A 15,322-nucleotide genomic window follows, 5' to 3' on the forward strand; every position below is an offset into this window, starting at 1 on the left:
TGTTCACAGTATGTGGTCTCTATGATGCTAGCATATATTCTGTATAACAGTACTGTAACACCAGGTGGCATAAGCAACCATTTTCAAACCTGAAAAGCAATTATTTAGTGGGCAATTAATTCAAGACTCCTATGAAATAGAATTTGTATCTTTTACGTTGAAAAAATAAATTTACTAATAGTTTTATGCAGCTTTGCTCTTTGCCCTTCATTATGTCTCCTGAATGTCTACTACACTGTAATATGTAAATAAGAGCCATCAGTTGGTTTTTATTACATTAGGGTTCTTTCTGTTATAGAAACATCATTAGCAGACAATGGAAGACAGACCAAATCATTCTTAAATGTATAACCTTTTTCTTTTGTGGAGGGTTCTGGGGTGTGCAATTTCCATCCATCAAATTGTCGTTATTGACAGTCCTTCCAAAGCCAGGTGCAATTCCATCTTCTGAAGTACAAAAAACAGATGCTTCCATGAACATGCCTCTTGCATCCTCTTGAATCAGGCACTTTGACTCGTTTATTCTGAATCCACCTCCTACCTCCAACTGATGTGAAGGGGTCAAGTCCCTCAAATTAGAATTCATTGAGAAATTTACACCTGTCCTGTCAGGACTTTTTACCCAGGAAGAATAAATTGTGCCCCGTCCACAATGAGCAGTTTCTAATTGGCTGTTTGAATCAGTCCTATCATGTGTGGGGGCTTCCAGGTTTTTATGCAGTGCACTTTGCTCAATTACTTCGAGTCCCAGCTGGAGGTCTGACACAGATTCCATTTCTCCAGTGCACTGCCTTGTGACATCAGTCCTATTCCTTGGACTAGAATATCCAATAGTCTTTATTTCTTGCAGGCCCATTTCTGTCAGGTTGGAATTTCTGAAAGAATTCAGTGCTAGAATCGATGCTCTGTCATAACCCTGCATGAAGAAAAAACATGTAACTATTTTTTCACACTCCATCAAACCTATCTGACATTCAGATGCGCCTTTAAGTGGGATTAAAGGCCTTCCAGTACCATGAACTTATCAATTTTTAAGAAAATTCTAGAGCCAGACTCCTAGTTCTACTATTCATATGTATTATGTTAAAGCATTTTATAGAATGTAATTAACCAAAATAAAAATAAGCATTAAGTGTCAGGGTTTATTTATGACTGGCAGAGGAAGGGGAAGAGCTTCAAAAGGAGCAAGTCCCAGGCCAGGAAGATAGAAAGCACTTGCTTCAACATAAAAGCAATCCTCCTCAGTGTCAAAACACCTATTTCAAAGCAGGAGAAGGAAGGAGCAGTTTTTCCAAGACACTTCTGAATTTTAGGATGAAGCCCCATGGGAGGACACATGCCCCCTGCAGGCTGGGAATACCCAGGCATATTCCTGCAGCACTTGCTCTTCAACTAATCCACCACCTATGCTGACTTACTGACCTTCTGCACTACTCTTTCACTTTGAGCATAACTGGGATCAACAGAACCAACTGAGAAATGCTGGTAACAAGGAGAAATGTTAATCTGAATCTAACTACAGCCTGGAAAGCAAAGTGTTCTCTTTCTGTTCCTCTTTACAAATTGCAGTAGTTACTCTTTTCCATTACAGAAGGCGATCCTGATCCAAATCACCATTTTTAAGTGATACAGAGAGAAACCAGTTTAAAATTGAAAATATAACAGGTAAAGTGGAAATATAAAGGAGTAAGCGAGTAAAACCTATGGGGAAGTTAGCCTTTAAATTCTCATGAAGTTGCAATGACTCCATTTGCAGGTTCTGCAAATTTCCTTACCTCTTGACTGTAAGCTCGCCTTTTTATTTCTGGGGAACTGTCAGGTGAGGAAATATTCTAAATAAACAAGAAGAAATTGCAAGTCAATTAATTTTTTAGCCTAGAGAAATACCTCCCCCCATTTTGTAGCAGGAGTACAAAATACTGATTTACACTGCAATGTCTGAACACTTCCTCTGAATGCTCTAGAATCCATGATAAATCTCACCTCAAAGTGCATGGTATTTCCATGTATACATGGAGTTACAGGAGTAACTGGTGAATAGATGGGTTTGTAACCATTTCGACAAGCTTCATCCTCTGTTTTTACCCTGGGAGGAGTAGCAAACAACGATGGCTCGGAGGCAGTGATGTCAGCATGGGTTGGTGTGGCATAGGGAGAAGGAGTAGGTGTGGAGGTTTCTGAGAAAGCAGACTCCAACAGCTGATACAGTCTTCGTTTTTTTAGTGGTGTGGTTAGATCTGTATGTTAAAATTAGAAAAAGTTATACAATTTCTAGATATAACAATCACTTACAGTTGTTTAAGTACTTTAGGTAATGAAATTGTGAATTCCACATTAAAGAATTCTAAGATCAAAAAAAATCTCTGAAGGGCAGGCTTGCTGAGAGATGAACTTTTAACAGCCTGCAGGCTTCCTGAAAAATAAACTCTTAACAGCTTACAGATACATCAGTAAGTGAATTCCATGCTTGGATGCTGGGAAGAACTGCCTGTGTCTCCAGAGTAGGCCAAATCAACTGCTATAGATTTTTAAGACTGTTCAGCTAAAAGGTGGTTTTAGTGCACTCCAGTTTTCTATTATGCCTACAAGATTACACAGCTTTTCCCCCTGTGTGCTACTTTGGCCTACCAAGGTTTAAAGGCATTCTAATTATATAGAAAGCATAGAAATTTAAATTTATAATCTGACTTCTTAATACTAGTAGTCTTTTGTTGACTGTAAATGCTAGGATATATAATGGTTTCTTATCTAATATATATTAAAGGGGGAAAAACTCCCAACCAATGTGCAACTAAGCATTTCTTTCAAAGAAAGTATCAGGAAAACATGCAAATACCCCTGGAATCTTTATCAAGTCATCAATTTAAAAAGAGTGCCCAACAATCAGCTACTTCATCATAGCTCTTATGTAGTGTATTTACAAAAGCTTCACACCTGTTAAAGAACAGCTGTCATTCAGTAATAAAGGACTTTTATGTTCACCATTGATGGCTGGACTTCTAGATCTCTCTTGTGATGGTGAATTAAATCTGTCAATCGTTGTTGAGTTTTCTTCTTCCAAAGCCTGCTTCAACCAACGCTGTAAAAAACCAGGAAGTTCCAATTAGCAACTTAAAACTTTAATGATGAACATTTCAAAATGCATAGCACGACTGGTTTGCCAAACAGCCTTTTTCTGCCTGAATTTATGCTAGTAAATAAAGACTTCTTTTTAATTAATATGGGATAGAACACGGTAACAAAGGGAAGCATTACCTTCTTACAAGAGCCAGTAATGTTTTCCACAGGTTCTTTTTTCCTCCTCTTTTCTGAAAGGAATGGAGAAGTAAAACGGATATAGTGCTTTGGGGTTGAATACACGTGTGGACTGTAGGTGAGGCCAGGTAAGGAATTCAGCTGGGTAGCCAGAACTTCAGGGTCGGTGGTTATGCGTAGAGGCCTTTCTGGTAGAGTGTCTGTCGGCTTCCCTGCTTTATCACTCTTTTCACTCAACCATTCACTAACCAAGTGCTAAACAGAGAGAGAGAGAAAAATTAGTGTTTTATGAGTCTGTTTACCAGTGGCTTTTTAGCAGTGTTTAGTTCAATTATTCACCTAGTCAACTACTGCACAAACCAGATATAGTTTGTTTCCAGGCTCCAAGTTTAAGGCCAGTTTTAGTGGAATCATGGGAACAGCAGAAGAAATCAGTACAGATTTGCTGACACACCAGTTTGGGGAAGGGCGGAGGTGCTTAGTTATTTTCTTTTGTTTTAAACTACACTTAGTTCTTTTGCATTTAATTCTCACTGAACATTCCAATACAAGTGCCCAGATCAACTGTATTTAGGATGTCAATTTAGTAACAGAATTCTAAAACAAAAACTTGTGCCTGAGTACCAGGCTGAGAAGAAATAGTGTAACATTAACAGAGCAAAGTTAAAGAAGCCCCTCATCAGATTTCCATTCTGTCAGGACTGTGCCTCAGTCAACATGTCAGGCAGCTGCCTTCAACACTCTTCAACCATAGTAGTAAATGTCGTGTAATTTAACACAAAACCACACTGGTCCAAAAAGGCTAGTATTTCCTAGCTAGTTTAGTGTTTAAAAAAAAATATGCCAGTAGATTTTAGTTTTTATTAACAGATAAACTAACCTCCTGCATTTTACAGTGATTCAAAATTAAGGACACGCAACAGTAAATAATATTAGTATGATATCAAGACTTTAACACAAATTATCCTAAAACATTTTATTTTGTCTTTTAAAAATCCATTTTTATTTTATTAATTTTTAAAGCAAGACCTACTCTGCACTTAGGGTACAATGGATGCAATGCAGAGACACTTCACAGATACCTGAAGCCTGAATTTTACGCACTTTGCTGTTTCAGAGTATCAAACACTTCTTCCTTCTTTTCTGCTAAGCAATAGGCAAGAAAGGAAGAAGTGTTCCCTCTCACAACAATGTAAGAGTGATGCAAATAAGCTGTGTTACAGAATGACTCAGGTACCTTTTGGAAAAAACTAATCTAAATTATGTTGGGGTGTTTAAGATAGAAAACCATCTTAAAATTGTTATTTTTCTTTTGACAAGAAGTTTTGACCTTTGACTCCCCAGCCCCCACTTTTCCTCTGCTGATTAAAATTTTCACAACTCCTTATAAATCACACTACAAATACTTTTTAATGCATTCTGTGAAGTTTAAAGCAGAAAGCTATACTGCTTTAGTTGTACTTGCAGATTTAAGATTTTTGAGTGTCTTTTAATATTGTGCCATTTCATACAACTTTTTTTGCAATGCAGTCTAATAGAAAGAAATTTAAAAGCAAAGCATTAAAGAGTAAAGAATTTTCCCTCCAGACATGCACATACACATTTGGGGTGTTTAGATCCATTGACTTCAGAACAGACATCTGAGAAGCACTGGGAGTTAGTGAGTTCCTTGGAGATATTGTTTGCTATCTGAAGCATACAATGAACAAAGGAAGAAAGGCAACTTTTATTTCCTTGGATTTTTCTTTAAATTCAGCTTTAATTATATTTTGGTTATGTATATTATTTCAATCCATTTAGAAAGCTCACTTAGAAAACATTTTGTTGCAAAATTGCTCTGAAGATGTATTTTGGAAGGGTCTTAAATTCAAACTAACTTCCACCAAACAATGCTACACATATTTTAATCTTTTACCAATGAGTGATTATACAATGGTGATTTTTCAATAAATGAGTAAACATTTTAAAAACAACCCATACATGCAGTAGCACACTGATGAAGCAGCCTATATTTTTTTTTAAACTCTGTTAAGGTCTATCTTCTCCTCATCCCTCAACAGACTTACCTTCTTTGTTTTTGGATACTTTGTAGGGCATTTACTAAGTGCTGGAGCTTCTGTTTCAGTAACCATTTCTGTAACAACAGTTTCTGTTTCAGGCTCAGCTACCAGTGCTACATTCTCAGTTTCGTTCTGCTGTGAGGTTACTTCCACGTCAGGAGAGGAGGGCTGGATATCTGAGCACATGCTGACGGTCCTGTGCCGCCTGCGCTGCTGTCCGATGTGAGTTCTGCTCCGGGAGAAGCTTTTCCTCTGTTTAGTTCTGTTAACTTTGGCTGGGGTGGGCTTGGTGGCAGTTTCTTCTTTTGCCGGTTCCTGGGACAAGACAACAGTCAAGTAATCAGATCCCATACATGTTTAGAGCTACTTATCTTTCACAGGAAAAAAAAGAAGTCAGTTCCCTCTTCTTTTACAGAAGAAAGTCTCAATCTCATTTTTGTTGTCAGAACTACAACATATCTCTCCTTCTTGAAGGCAAATGACAGAATTTCCTGCAGTTTCCTCCCAAGCACCTGCTGTACCATCATCAGCAGTGTTCACACACACCCAGCACCAGACAGATCATGACAGATCTGTGTAAGAACTGACATTCATTCACCCATAAGCTAGACGTCAACTGCTTATATCATCATGTCTTTCAGTCCAATACTCTTTTGGCAATTCATAGTTTACTAGGTGTTTACCTTTGTCACAAAAAGTACTTAAGAGAATGCTGACACACATAGCTCAGGGAAACAACCCTGACTGACAATCATTATATGAGTATTTGCAAACTAAGAAGCATCCATTAACAACAGAGTTAAAAACTGTTATAAAACATGAAGTATCATCTGCAAGAACTCAGACAAAACCCACTTTACTAACTCATTTCCTTCAAAATAACAAAGATTAGAAAATACTATGTGTTCCTGAAAAACCCACTGAAAAAACAAACAGTTCTTCATTGGTTACAGAGGGTGCCTAAGGACAGTCACCTCCTGTGGCTAAAGTCAACACTGATAAATGTTCCATCCTGAACTTCAAAGACAGACTGAATTACACAGCTGGTGTGGGTGTGTGTGTATGTTTACATAAATTCATGTAACTGAAATTCTTCACTAAAGAATTCTATATGTATCTTATCTGGAACAAAATTCAGGACCTAATACAATGTAATGTCAAAGAACATTTTGGTTACATGTATTTGAGTTCAAAGTAAAAAAAAAATTCATACATCTTAACATGCAGCTCGCCATCCAAACTGATAAAATATGCAATGTTAAAAGCGCACTTTAAAATAAAGTTCCAGATAACTACCTGAATAAATTCAGCATCATTGAGAATCTGTGCTTCCTTGCACTCTGATTTAACCTCCGTTTTTGCTGTGCTGATTCTTTCCAAAGCCTGTTCTCTTCTTTTTTCTCTTTTTTCTAGTCTGGCAAAAGCTTGCAGGATAGCTTCCATTTTCCGTTCTTCTCTTGTCTGATGGATTTAACAATAACCATGATCAGTTTTAGTCATAATCTTTCATATATATAAATATGTAATTACTCCTGCTCCTATATTTTTAAGTACTTCTACACATGTTCAGTATATGTGAAGTATCTCTTCTTCAGTATATGTCTGACATGAAGATCAAGTTCAGCAGAAGCTCAGATTAAAGGGATATGTTACAATCCCTGCAAATACTAGACTTCTGAACAAAGGCTTGCATCCACACCAGCTTGACAAAAAAAGAGAATCCTACTTTGAATTTAAGAACTTGCTTAATTTTTCAAATACTTAACAAAAAAGGCAGATTTTTAAGATGCTGGTTTTATTAACAATGCTCTACCAAAATCCAAAAATTAGGATTTCTGTGACTTTTTATTCAAGTAGGGAGTTAAAATAAAATAGGGGAAAATCTTAATTCCCAATGCTAGCTATAAAAATAGCCATTACAAATCACAAGCAATAATAAAAGAGCAAATAATGAGATCTAAAAACAGGCATTGCAGAAATCATCTAAAGACACTGAAATATGATATACAATTGAAGATAAAAGCAGATTTTTGTCAGAATGCAGTGATGAACCCAGATGAACTGTTCTCAAATAGCAAGCCTTGCATTTTAAGGCTAAGTTCATGTAAGGATCTGACTTTGCACATGCTCAGATTGTACAAGCCCACAAAAGGCAGCAATTAGCATGGGAAGAGCAGGTGTCACTAAGCCTTAATGATGCCTTTTAGGCAGCTACTTGCTTCCCAACTTACCATCTTCCTTTTCCTTTCTGCAATCTGCTCCTCTGATTCCATTTCTACTTCATTGCTAATGGGAGTTTTTTCTTCTATATCATCGATAAAATCTGGCTCCTGCAAGATGGAAACGACTGCTTTACAGAAATTCTACTCCTTTTGTAAATTAGAGTGAACTGAAAGCTACAAAGAACTAAGAATCCTCAGATCACTACATCAGAAGTAGCCAAACTAACAAATCAGGATGAAAAGTGTTCCATCCCCACTTCCTCATCCCACCAAGCAAAAAGAATTATCAGAATGAAACCTTCAAAACAAAGGAAATTTTTGGACACTAACAATGGCCACTGCTCTAATCACTTTATAAGTTAAACAGTTAGGAGCTTTATATTATAAACCCACAGAAAAGTAATAGTTTTAGTGAAATGGAATGAATGCCAAAGTAGATGTTATCAATCACACAGAAGTTTTACTCAGCTCTGAAGTGAACTCAATTGAAGTCACATTTTCCATTTGAACATTCACTACAGAATCTAATGACGGTGCCACATCATATGGAAACACAGAAGTTACCTACCTAACAATGGTTTTCTGTTTTCAAAGAAAAAACAAGCTTGAAAGTGTAACTTTTAAACTAATTAAGCGTTCACTAGTCCTATATGCAGTTTCACTTTTACATAAAGGACTAGACAAAGATTTAAAGTTTGTCCTAAAATATATATCTAAACATAGAGATCAGGCAATTAGCAGTTTTTTCCTGGGGTGAAATATGTGTTGCTATCATAAAGAAAGTGTATGGGAAAATGTAAATGTACTTTTAACAGCTTTATTCTTCCCACAATTCCTACTCTTCAATTTTGAAAAACAATACAAGTTCTCCTGTAAATGTTCTATATAAGCACTGTATATTACATAGAAAGATCAGGAGAAGATTCCATGTACCAGCTGTCATTTCTTGAAAATATGACACGAACCACAGATGAAAAATCACTCCCAAGATGAGAAAGTTTAAATTATTTCTGAGCATCTTTGTGTCAGTACCTGATTATTAGAAATGGACAGTCTGAGGGGAGAGAGCTTCCTCTGTTTATTATCTGCAATTTTCATTTTGGTGGCTGCTCCTTCACAATCCAATGTGATGTTCTGATTTTGAGTCTCTTTTTCTCTTGAAACATCCTTCTCTTTCTTTCCCTTTTTCCTTCTAGTTTCATATCCAGTATTGATGTTTTCTGTAGGCTCGGAACGTCTGAGAACTGGACACTCAGGATTTTCTTTGAGGCAAGCACAATCCACTTTGTATTTACTGCAAGTAATCAAATGCAAGAAGGCATATTTGATTAGGTGGTACAGCAATGAGACCCTTCAATACTAAATCACTGATATTTCACATTAAACATCTGCTATAATGCAAACCAACCATGTTAACATGCAGGTCACTCGAGTTTTCACCACAATATACAACACTACTGTAACTCAAAAACCTTGTCTACTGGTTAATCCTTTAAGCTCTGCCACACAGAATTCTTTTAAATTCAAGTTCAGTATTCTGCTTGAAGGCCAAAAGACACCTAAAACCTGAGTATAATCCTAGGTGGAAATATAACCAACACAAACCAGACGCATCAAGTCAGAGTTCATTTTATATGCAAAGATGGCAGACACAATTTACAGCACGAGCACACCAAACTCAGAGCCACTTTGCACAATTTTAAGCTCCACTTGAATACACAGGAAATTCAAACATGTTCCACTGAAACAGGCTGTCAGTTGTTTCAGGTACTAAACACAACTAGTATGTATTTTTAGAAGGAATATGTCTACAACTCTTAACAGTGCCCAGTACCTTGAAATAGTCTGAACCCGTGCTGATTAGCACACGTGCTCTGTGGTCACACACAGCCCAGGTCAAGCAGCAAAGGCATGTCTGCACAGCACTGCATCCAAGCTGGCTTAGGAGCAGGCCACAGAAATGCAGTAATAAAAATACACAACTCTGCCCACACACACATTGTTCATTGTAAATACAGTGCCTAAGGAGCTTTGTGTTATTAAAACAAGAAAGTAAATGATGCAAAATCAAAGCCATTCTGAATTGCAAAGTAACTTACTGAGCATTAGAGGTATTTTAGAACAGCATTCTCAAATACTTACCAATTTCCATAATCAAAATCAAATGCTATGGTAATCTCTGCTCCCTTTGGAATGTTATGGATGGAGTAAATATAAAGATGAATTGTTCCATCTTCAATCACATGCCTCACCTGTAGTCAAGAAAATGTTATTATATTATCATGAATTACTTTCAAGTTCTTGAATAAAAATTGTAGGGAGTGCTCAAATTATCAGGAATCTCAAGAAAAAGGAGATTCTTAAGTAAATTAAACCTAGTTTAACTTTCTAAACGTGCTCACCTCCGCATTTGGTGTACACGAACGCCTGATAAATCGAGCTTCATTTCCAAAAGTCCTTGCATCAACACACATTTCTAGCCCATGGAATTTGGAGTAAAACAAAACAAATGGGTATGGCCTGAAAAACACACAAGAAAATTCGGAATTTCATAATCTTTGAAGATGCTAAACAGTGCTTATTCTTCTTACTAGTCAGCTTTGTAGCATGATGCTTGGTACAATGCACCAAATTTGGAGGCTAATCTAAGAATGACATGTTTATGTTTAAGCTTCATGATTTTAGCAGGTACATTCCCCACATATATTCTCAGAATACCTCAAGATAGAGTTACAGCCCTGTATCATCTGCATAGGATCTACAGGGAGAACATTAACAAAGCAAGCACCAGACATGGAAGAAACACAGGTAAAGTTTTTCAAATTTCTTAAACTTTTTTTATGACAGGCCCCAAAATGAAACTCAAATTTATATGCCACATAAAATAATTTTTTAAAAAAGTAAGACCACCACATCCCTGCCTAACACCTGCGGCATCACTAGCACCAACCCTCCTGAAGGAAAGGGGCCTCCAAATACTTCATGAAGTCATCCTTCAAATTCTGCTATTCCAAGTTCCAAAGAACCCTGTATCTTTACTGAGCAAAAACTCCATCTCCTCCAAGAGGCCTTCTGCAAATTCCCAAGGAGGTGTGTTCATGCAGTTAGAGGCAGCATCAAAACCAACCCCCAGGAAGAAGGAAGCAGCCACACACTGCTCAGTAAAACTAGAGAACTCTGGCAGTAAAACAGCCCCCAGCTGACCTGTGTCCAATTTCATTCTCAGCCTCGTGGACTTAAAATCCATTTCTCTCACAAAAGAGAAAGCCTTTACCATTAATATAGTAATTATTTTATGATGGCAGAACCTGTCTATTTCCTGGTTTAAGGTGTACAACTACCCAGCTGAGCATGCAGGAATTCTATAATTAGGAAGGAACAAAAAAGAGAAAACCAGCTCCTGAACAATTCTGTAAGGCTATCCAGAAGAGAAGGGGACAGAAAAGGCTCCAGTTGTCACTACTTTTAATCAGACAAAGTAAAATACAAGACACTGCTGGTAACTAAGATCCACTTGTACTTGAAGCAACAGTTTGGCAGGCATCATTTTAACAATTACTTGACTGAAACATAAAGAATGAACAAACCTTTTAAAGAAATATCCATTAGCTTCAAATTGTTCTCTCAGCATGAACTTTCCTCTGTATTCAATAATAAGTGCATCAGGAGGCAAGTCTTTGGCAGCCTTTAAAATTTTCTTGTTTTTTTGCACATAACTCTGTAAAGACATAGATTCATTTATGAATTTTTAATTTCTACCATTTTTCCATTAATAGCCTATTATATTTTCAGAACTATTAAACAATTTTATATGAACTAAAAAAGCCCCTTATTTTTGTAACTAAGCCTCCAGACTGAACTGACCAAGCTGTCTTGCTCACCTAGCAATGCTACTAGTTATCAGTTTAGATACAAGGATTGCTTTGGCCCTAGCTCTCCAGGACATGGCTGAAAACCAACATATTCGTGTTTTTACAATTCAAGTACTACAGCCTTTAGTGCACTTAACTCTCACCATGACAAGGATGAATTGCTGCATTGTTTTGCACAACACTTTCAAAAAGCTTCAATTCCTTTGAACCAAACAAAACATGCAGACACATAAAACAACATTCACAACTCATTAAAAAAAAACAAAACAGAATAGGGAAATAACATAATAATTGAAAAGAAAAAGAATCCTGACAGAGTTTCCAAATTCATTTTCATATCTTTAGATGGAAGGATGGCTTTAATTAAAAACCAATACATACCCTGGCAATTAGTGAACTCACACCTCTCATAACTGCCATCACCAATGAAAAAGGAAGTAGCCTCTATGTAGGCAAAAGGCTCTGTAAGTAGGGATATTCCTCTAAGGAGGGTGTCCCATATGCCATGATGGTCTTTGAGAAAAAGAAGCAAAGATGCTTCCATTAATCTGCTACAGTAACTACTCCTCGAGATTTCTGCTACAAAATGCTAAGTTTTTTACATGGCTCTGATTTTAAGCCTGTAAGTAACTGGTAAATTCCCGATAAACAAGGCTAGAAAAAAGCACTGCACAATTTCTTCATAAACTAGAAATTACAGGATCATGAGTCAAAAAAGAATCAGTATCAGAAATACCACCATGAACATCCAGAACAGCTACCACACCTTAAGAAAAACGTAGACAATGAATATCTTGATACAAGTAGTAGGAGAAAAAAATAAATTCAGTTCCAATGGTTCTTTCTACTCTAATGACTCCAGGTATCCCTCAGAGAGAAACAGCAGCAAAGTTGACTTAAGCTGACTGTGAGTCAAGAGACAGTCTAAGGGCAACCCAATGTTCAGGCTGAAACTAACACCTTAGCTACGTTTTTGGATAAATGATATGCAAATGTAAACATAACTCGGGTGGTACAGAATGTATAAAAATCTGAAAAATATGTTAAAATTCTGATGCTCAAATCTGGTGAGACAAGGAACAGAAAGTGAATGTGGTTTTTTTTGGTTTTTTTCCTGTGGCTTTTTTTTGGTTTGTTTGTTTTGGTTGGGGGTTTTTTGTTGGTTGGAGTGTTTTAAGGCATCTAATGTCATGGCACAAACACAGCATGCAGTAACACAACAAGGCACAGCTCATTACCTCTACAGGAGGTTTGAAAATCAGATTGCTGGTGCTGACTTCTTTTTTGTCATTTCCATTGCCTAATCTGAGAGCTATTTTTTGTGCCTCCCTCTGGACACCTTCACTGTATTGGTTATTATTTGCTTCTTCATAACGATCCATCCATGCCTTGATTTTAGTTTCCCATCCAAAGTTGGAACTGTCAGTAGGATCAATCTCTGGAGCTGAGCCCTAAAAATTGAAGTAAGCGACCAGATATTAGAAGGCAAGATATTAAAAGAAAAAGAAAAATTCTGCAACAAGACACAAAATGATGGGCCAAAGGTATGCCACTGATTTACGGGTTGGGTTTCTTTAGCAAGTCTAGTATAAAACTTTGTAGTACTTAAAAACATTGAGTTAAATTCCCATTACATTCGTCCTTTCAAGAATTTTATTATTTAGTAAGTGTCACCCAAGTTCAGGAATGCCTTCCCTCCTCAACAGTGATTCCTGCTCTTAGTGGGATGAGAATGGAGAGTGACATTGTTTCCTCCCACAACTGCACTGCATCACGAATCTAAGTGCAGGAGTTGGAGGGTCAGATCTCCCTGCCCACTCAACTTTTGTGAACAAATGCAAATATGGAGAACTCCGGCTTTTATCCTGTAATACACAGACTTGATATTCCCCTTTCAACTTCAAAGATCATGCTGTATCTTTTCTTCTGCTGCATAACTTACTAAACTTTACTAATCGTACACCTGCTACATTAAGGTTGTGACTCTAATGCTACAGGCTTTGCACATAAATTTTTTCTCTCCTTATCTGCTCCTCACTATACAATTTCCTTCTGCAGTGCTTCAGATCCTTTCACTTTTAAAGAAAGTGCCATTGTACCTCCAGACCTCACAAGCAGCAGCCAGGCTGCAGCCAACCAAAGCTCCTTACGGACAGCAGCAGCCAGCCAACGCTCCCTTTTCTATCCACCTGAGCAGAGACACTATTAAACATTAATAAAACACAAGTAGTTCAGCAATTCAATTTACCTGGTTACATTTCTTTTGTGCATGAAGAAAACCATACACACAAACAGCATTTCAAAGTGATGCTAAGACAACCATGAAAAAACAATGGAACCTTACAAGCACCATATTAAAAAAGCCCCACAAAATTAGAGATTTTTCTTGCCCAATTCAGTCTTCACTGTTCCCAAGGCACATCTTACACATTTGAAGCATAAATTGCATCCCACTTGTATTTATATATTCCAAGCATGAATGAACTATGGAAATACCTAGTTTTCACACCATGCACATTTTTATGTCACAGAAAATTTAAAGACTGCTGTAACATTTAAATCTTACAAGGCAGACATCCCAATACAATTCCCTCAGACTATGCCAGTATCAGTGAGTAAAATCCTGCCAGATATACAGGAGTCCCACCAGGTGTAGATGGAGGTTTGACAGAGCAGAACCACTAACTTAGCAGAACCACTAACTTTCAAATTCAACACAGTTATTTCATTATGTCACTGCTAAACAGTTATGAAAAGCTGGAGCCGCTAAATTCAAATGAGGCGTTCTCTCAATTTTACTCCCTTGCATAGCACACAGAGCCCCAATTAATTCACTGGCTCTTGAAATAAAAATTTGCACTAATTATTTCAGTTAATTTTGCAGGACAAAGATGTAGGGCTCATGCCTTAATTTAAAATCATTGTGATACATAATATATTAGTTACCAAGAAGAGAATATTGTAGTTCTTAGTGTATAGCCCCAATTATACTCTCAATGCTTATTATTTAAAGTAACGTACAGTTAAGGTATGAAACAAAACCCAAACAAAATCACATTACCTTTACTCTTGAAGACTTCCTGGATCCTTCTCGAAATGCCTGGAATAAAATTAAGATATTCATATTCACTGGAGGAAATACAAAATCTCTTAAGGAATTGAAAACCTATTAATGAACAACTTTTCAATCAAACATGCAAGATGAAAACAACAGAACAAACTATGCTGAAATCTCAAGAAGGTAAGAGGTTACATCTCACAAAATATATTCTAAAAACCATTCAGCATTCCTACCCAAGTGCAGAGTAGTCACCTATCTCTACCTTTCTCTCACATTACAACTTGATTCTCCACAATTTCAGAATCCAAGCCAAAATATCAGAGGTAACAGAAGAATACATGGCAATAGATTTGTATTGAGAATTATTCAATCAAAAGGAAACATTTTACTAAAGATATCAAAAAAAGACATCAATAACTTATTCTGACTTTGAAGTTTTAAAGAACAAAATTCTCATCCAAGCCAAGGACAATAACTACAAAAACCACTTGTTTAAGAAGTTTCATGTACTTTACTTCACAAATGTTTTGTCTTCACATATTATACTGTTTGTACATCCGTAGTTAAACAGCATAATGTCATTATTTTTTTATTCTAATTAGTTTAGCAGCTAGCTTTCTCACAGCACACTTCCACACAATTTCTACTCAAATAAATGGAGTCACATCAGGACAACTGATGGCAAACATTTCTGTACTTCAAACCACCACAAATGAAGACTTCCAAGGAATTCTTCTCCAGGTAACCCAAAGCTTGTTCTGCATCACCTCTAACTATTTCAAATGGTCCAGTAAATGCAATTCCTGTGGGGAGATTCTGCCTCAATTATAAAACTGACCATGCCCAGGCAGG

At 36.9% G+C, this 15,322-nt stretch overlaps 1 protein-coding gene across 4 annotated transcripts in view; it reads right to left on the bottom strand.

Moving 5' to 3' along the window:
- KMT2E (lysine methyltransferase 2E (inactive)) overlaps positions 1–15,322 on the bottom strand; it is a 55,920-nt gene that overhangs the window by 8,160 nt on the left and 32,438 nt on the right. For 3 of the 4 annotated variants that reach the window (XM_054632424.2, XM_054632425.2, XM_077179108.1), the window contains 14 exons: positions 14,471–14,509; positions 12,648–12,860; positions 11,125–11,255; positions 9,940–10,057; positions 9,680–9,789; positions 8,570–8,831; positions 7,547–7,645; positions 6,612–6,776; positions 5,322–5,630; positions 3,256–3,510; positions 2,935–3,079; positions 1,984–2,237; positions 1,776–1,832; positions 353–916 (listed from right to left, as the gene is read on the bottom strand). In XM_054632424.2, coding sequence (XP_054488399.2) covers positions 353–916; positions 1,776–1,832; positions 1,984–2,237; positions 2,935–3,079; positions 3,256–3,510; positions 5,322–5,630; positions 6,612–6,776; positions 7,547–7,645; positions 8,570–8,831; positions 9,680–9,789; positions 9,940–10,057; positions 11,125–11,255; positions 12,648–12,860; positions 14,471–14,509 — 2,721 coding nt within the window. Of the gene's footprint in view, positions 1–352; positions 917–1,775; positions 1,833–1,983; positions 2,238–2,934; positions 3,080–3,255; positions 3,511–5,321; positions 5,631–6,611; positions 6,777–7,546; positions 7,646–8,569; positions 8,832–9,679; positions 9,790–9,939; positions 10,058–11,124; positions 11,256–11,790; positions 11,914–12,647; positions 12,861–14,470; positions 14,510–15,322 lie in introns of those variants that run through there. The other variant, XM_077179109.1, reaches the window with a different exon arrangement.

This window comes from Agelaius phoeniceus, chromosome 5 (assembly GCF_051311805.1).
Source record: "Agelaius phoeniceus isolate bAgePho1 chromosome 5, bAgePho1.hap1, whole genome shotgun sequence".
Lineage (NCBI taxonomy): Eukaryota > Metazoa > Chordata > Aves > Passeriformes > Icteridae > Agelaius > Agelaius phoeniceus.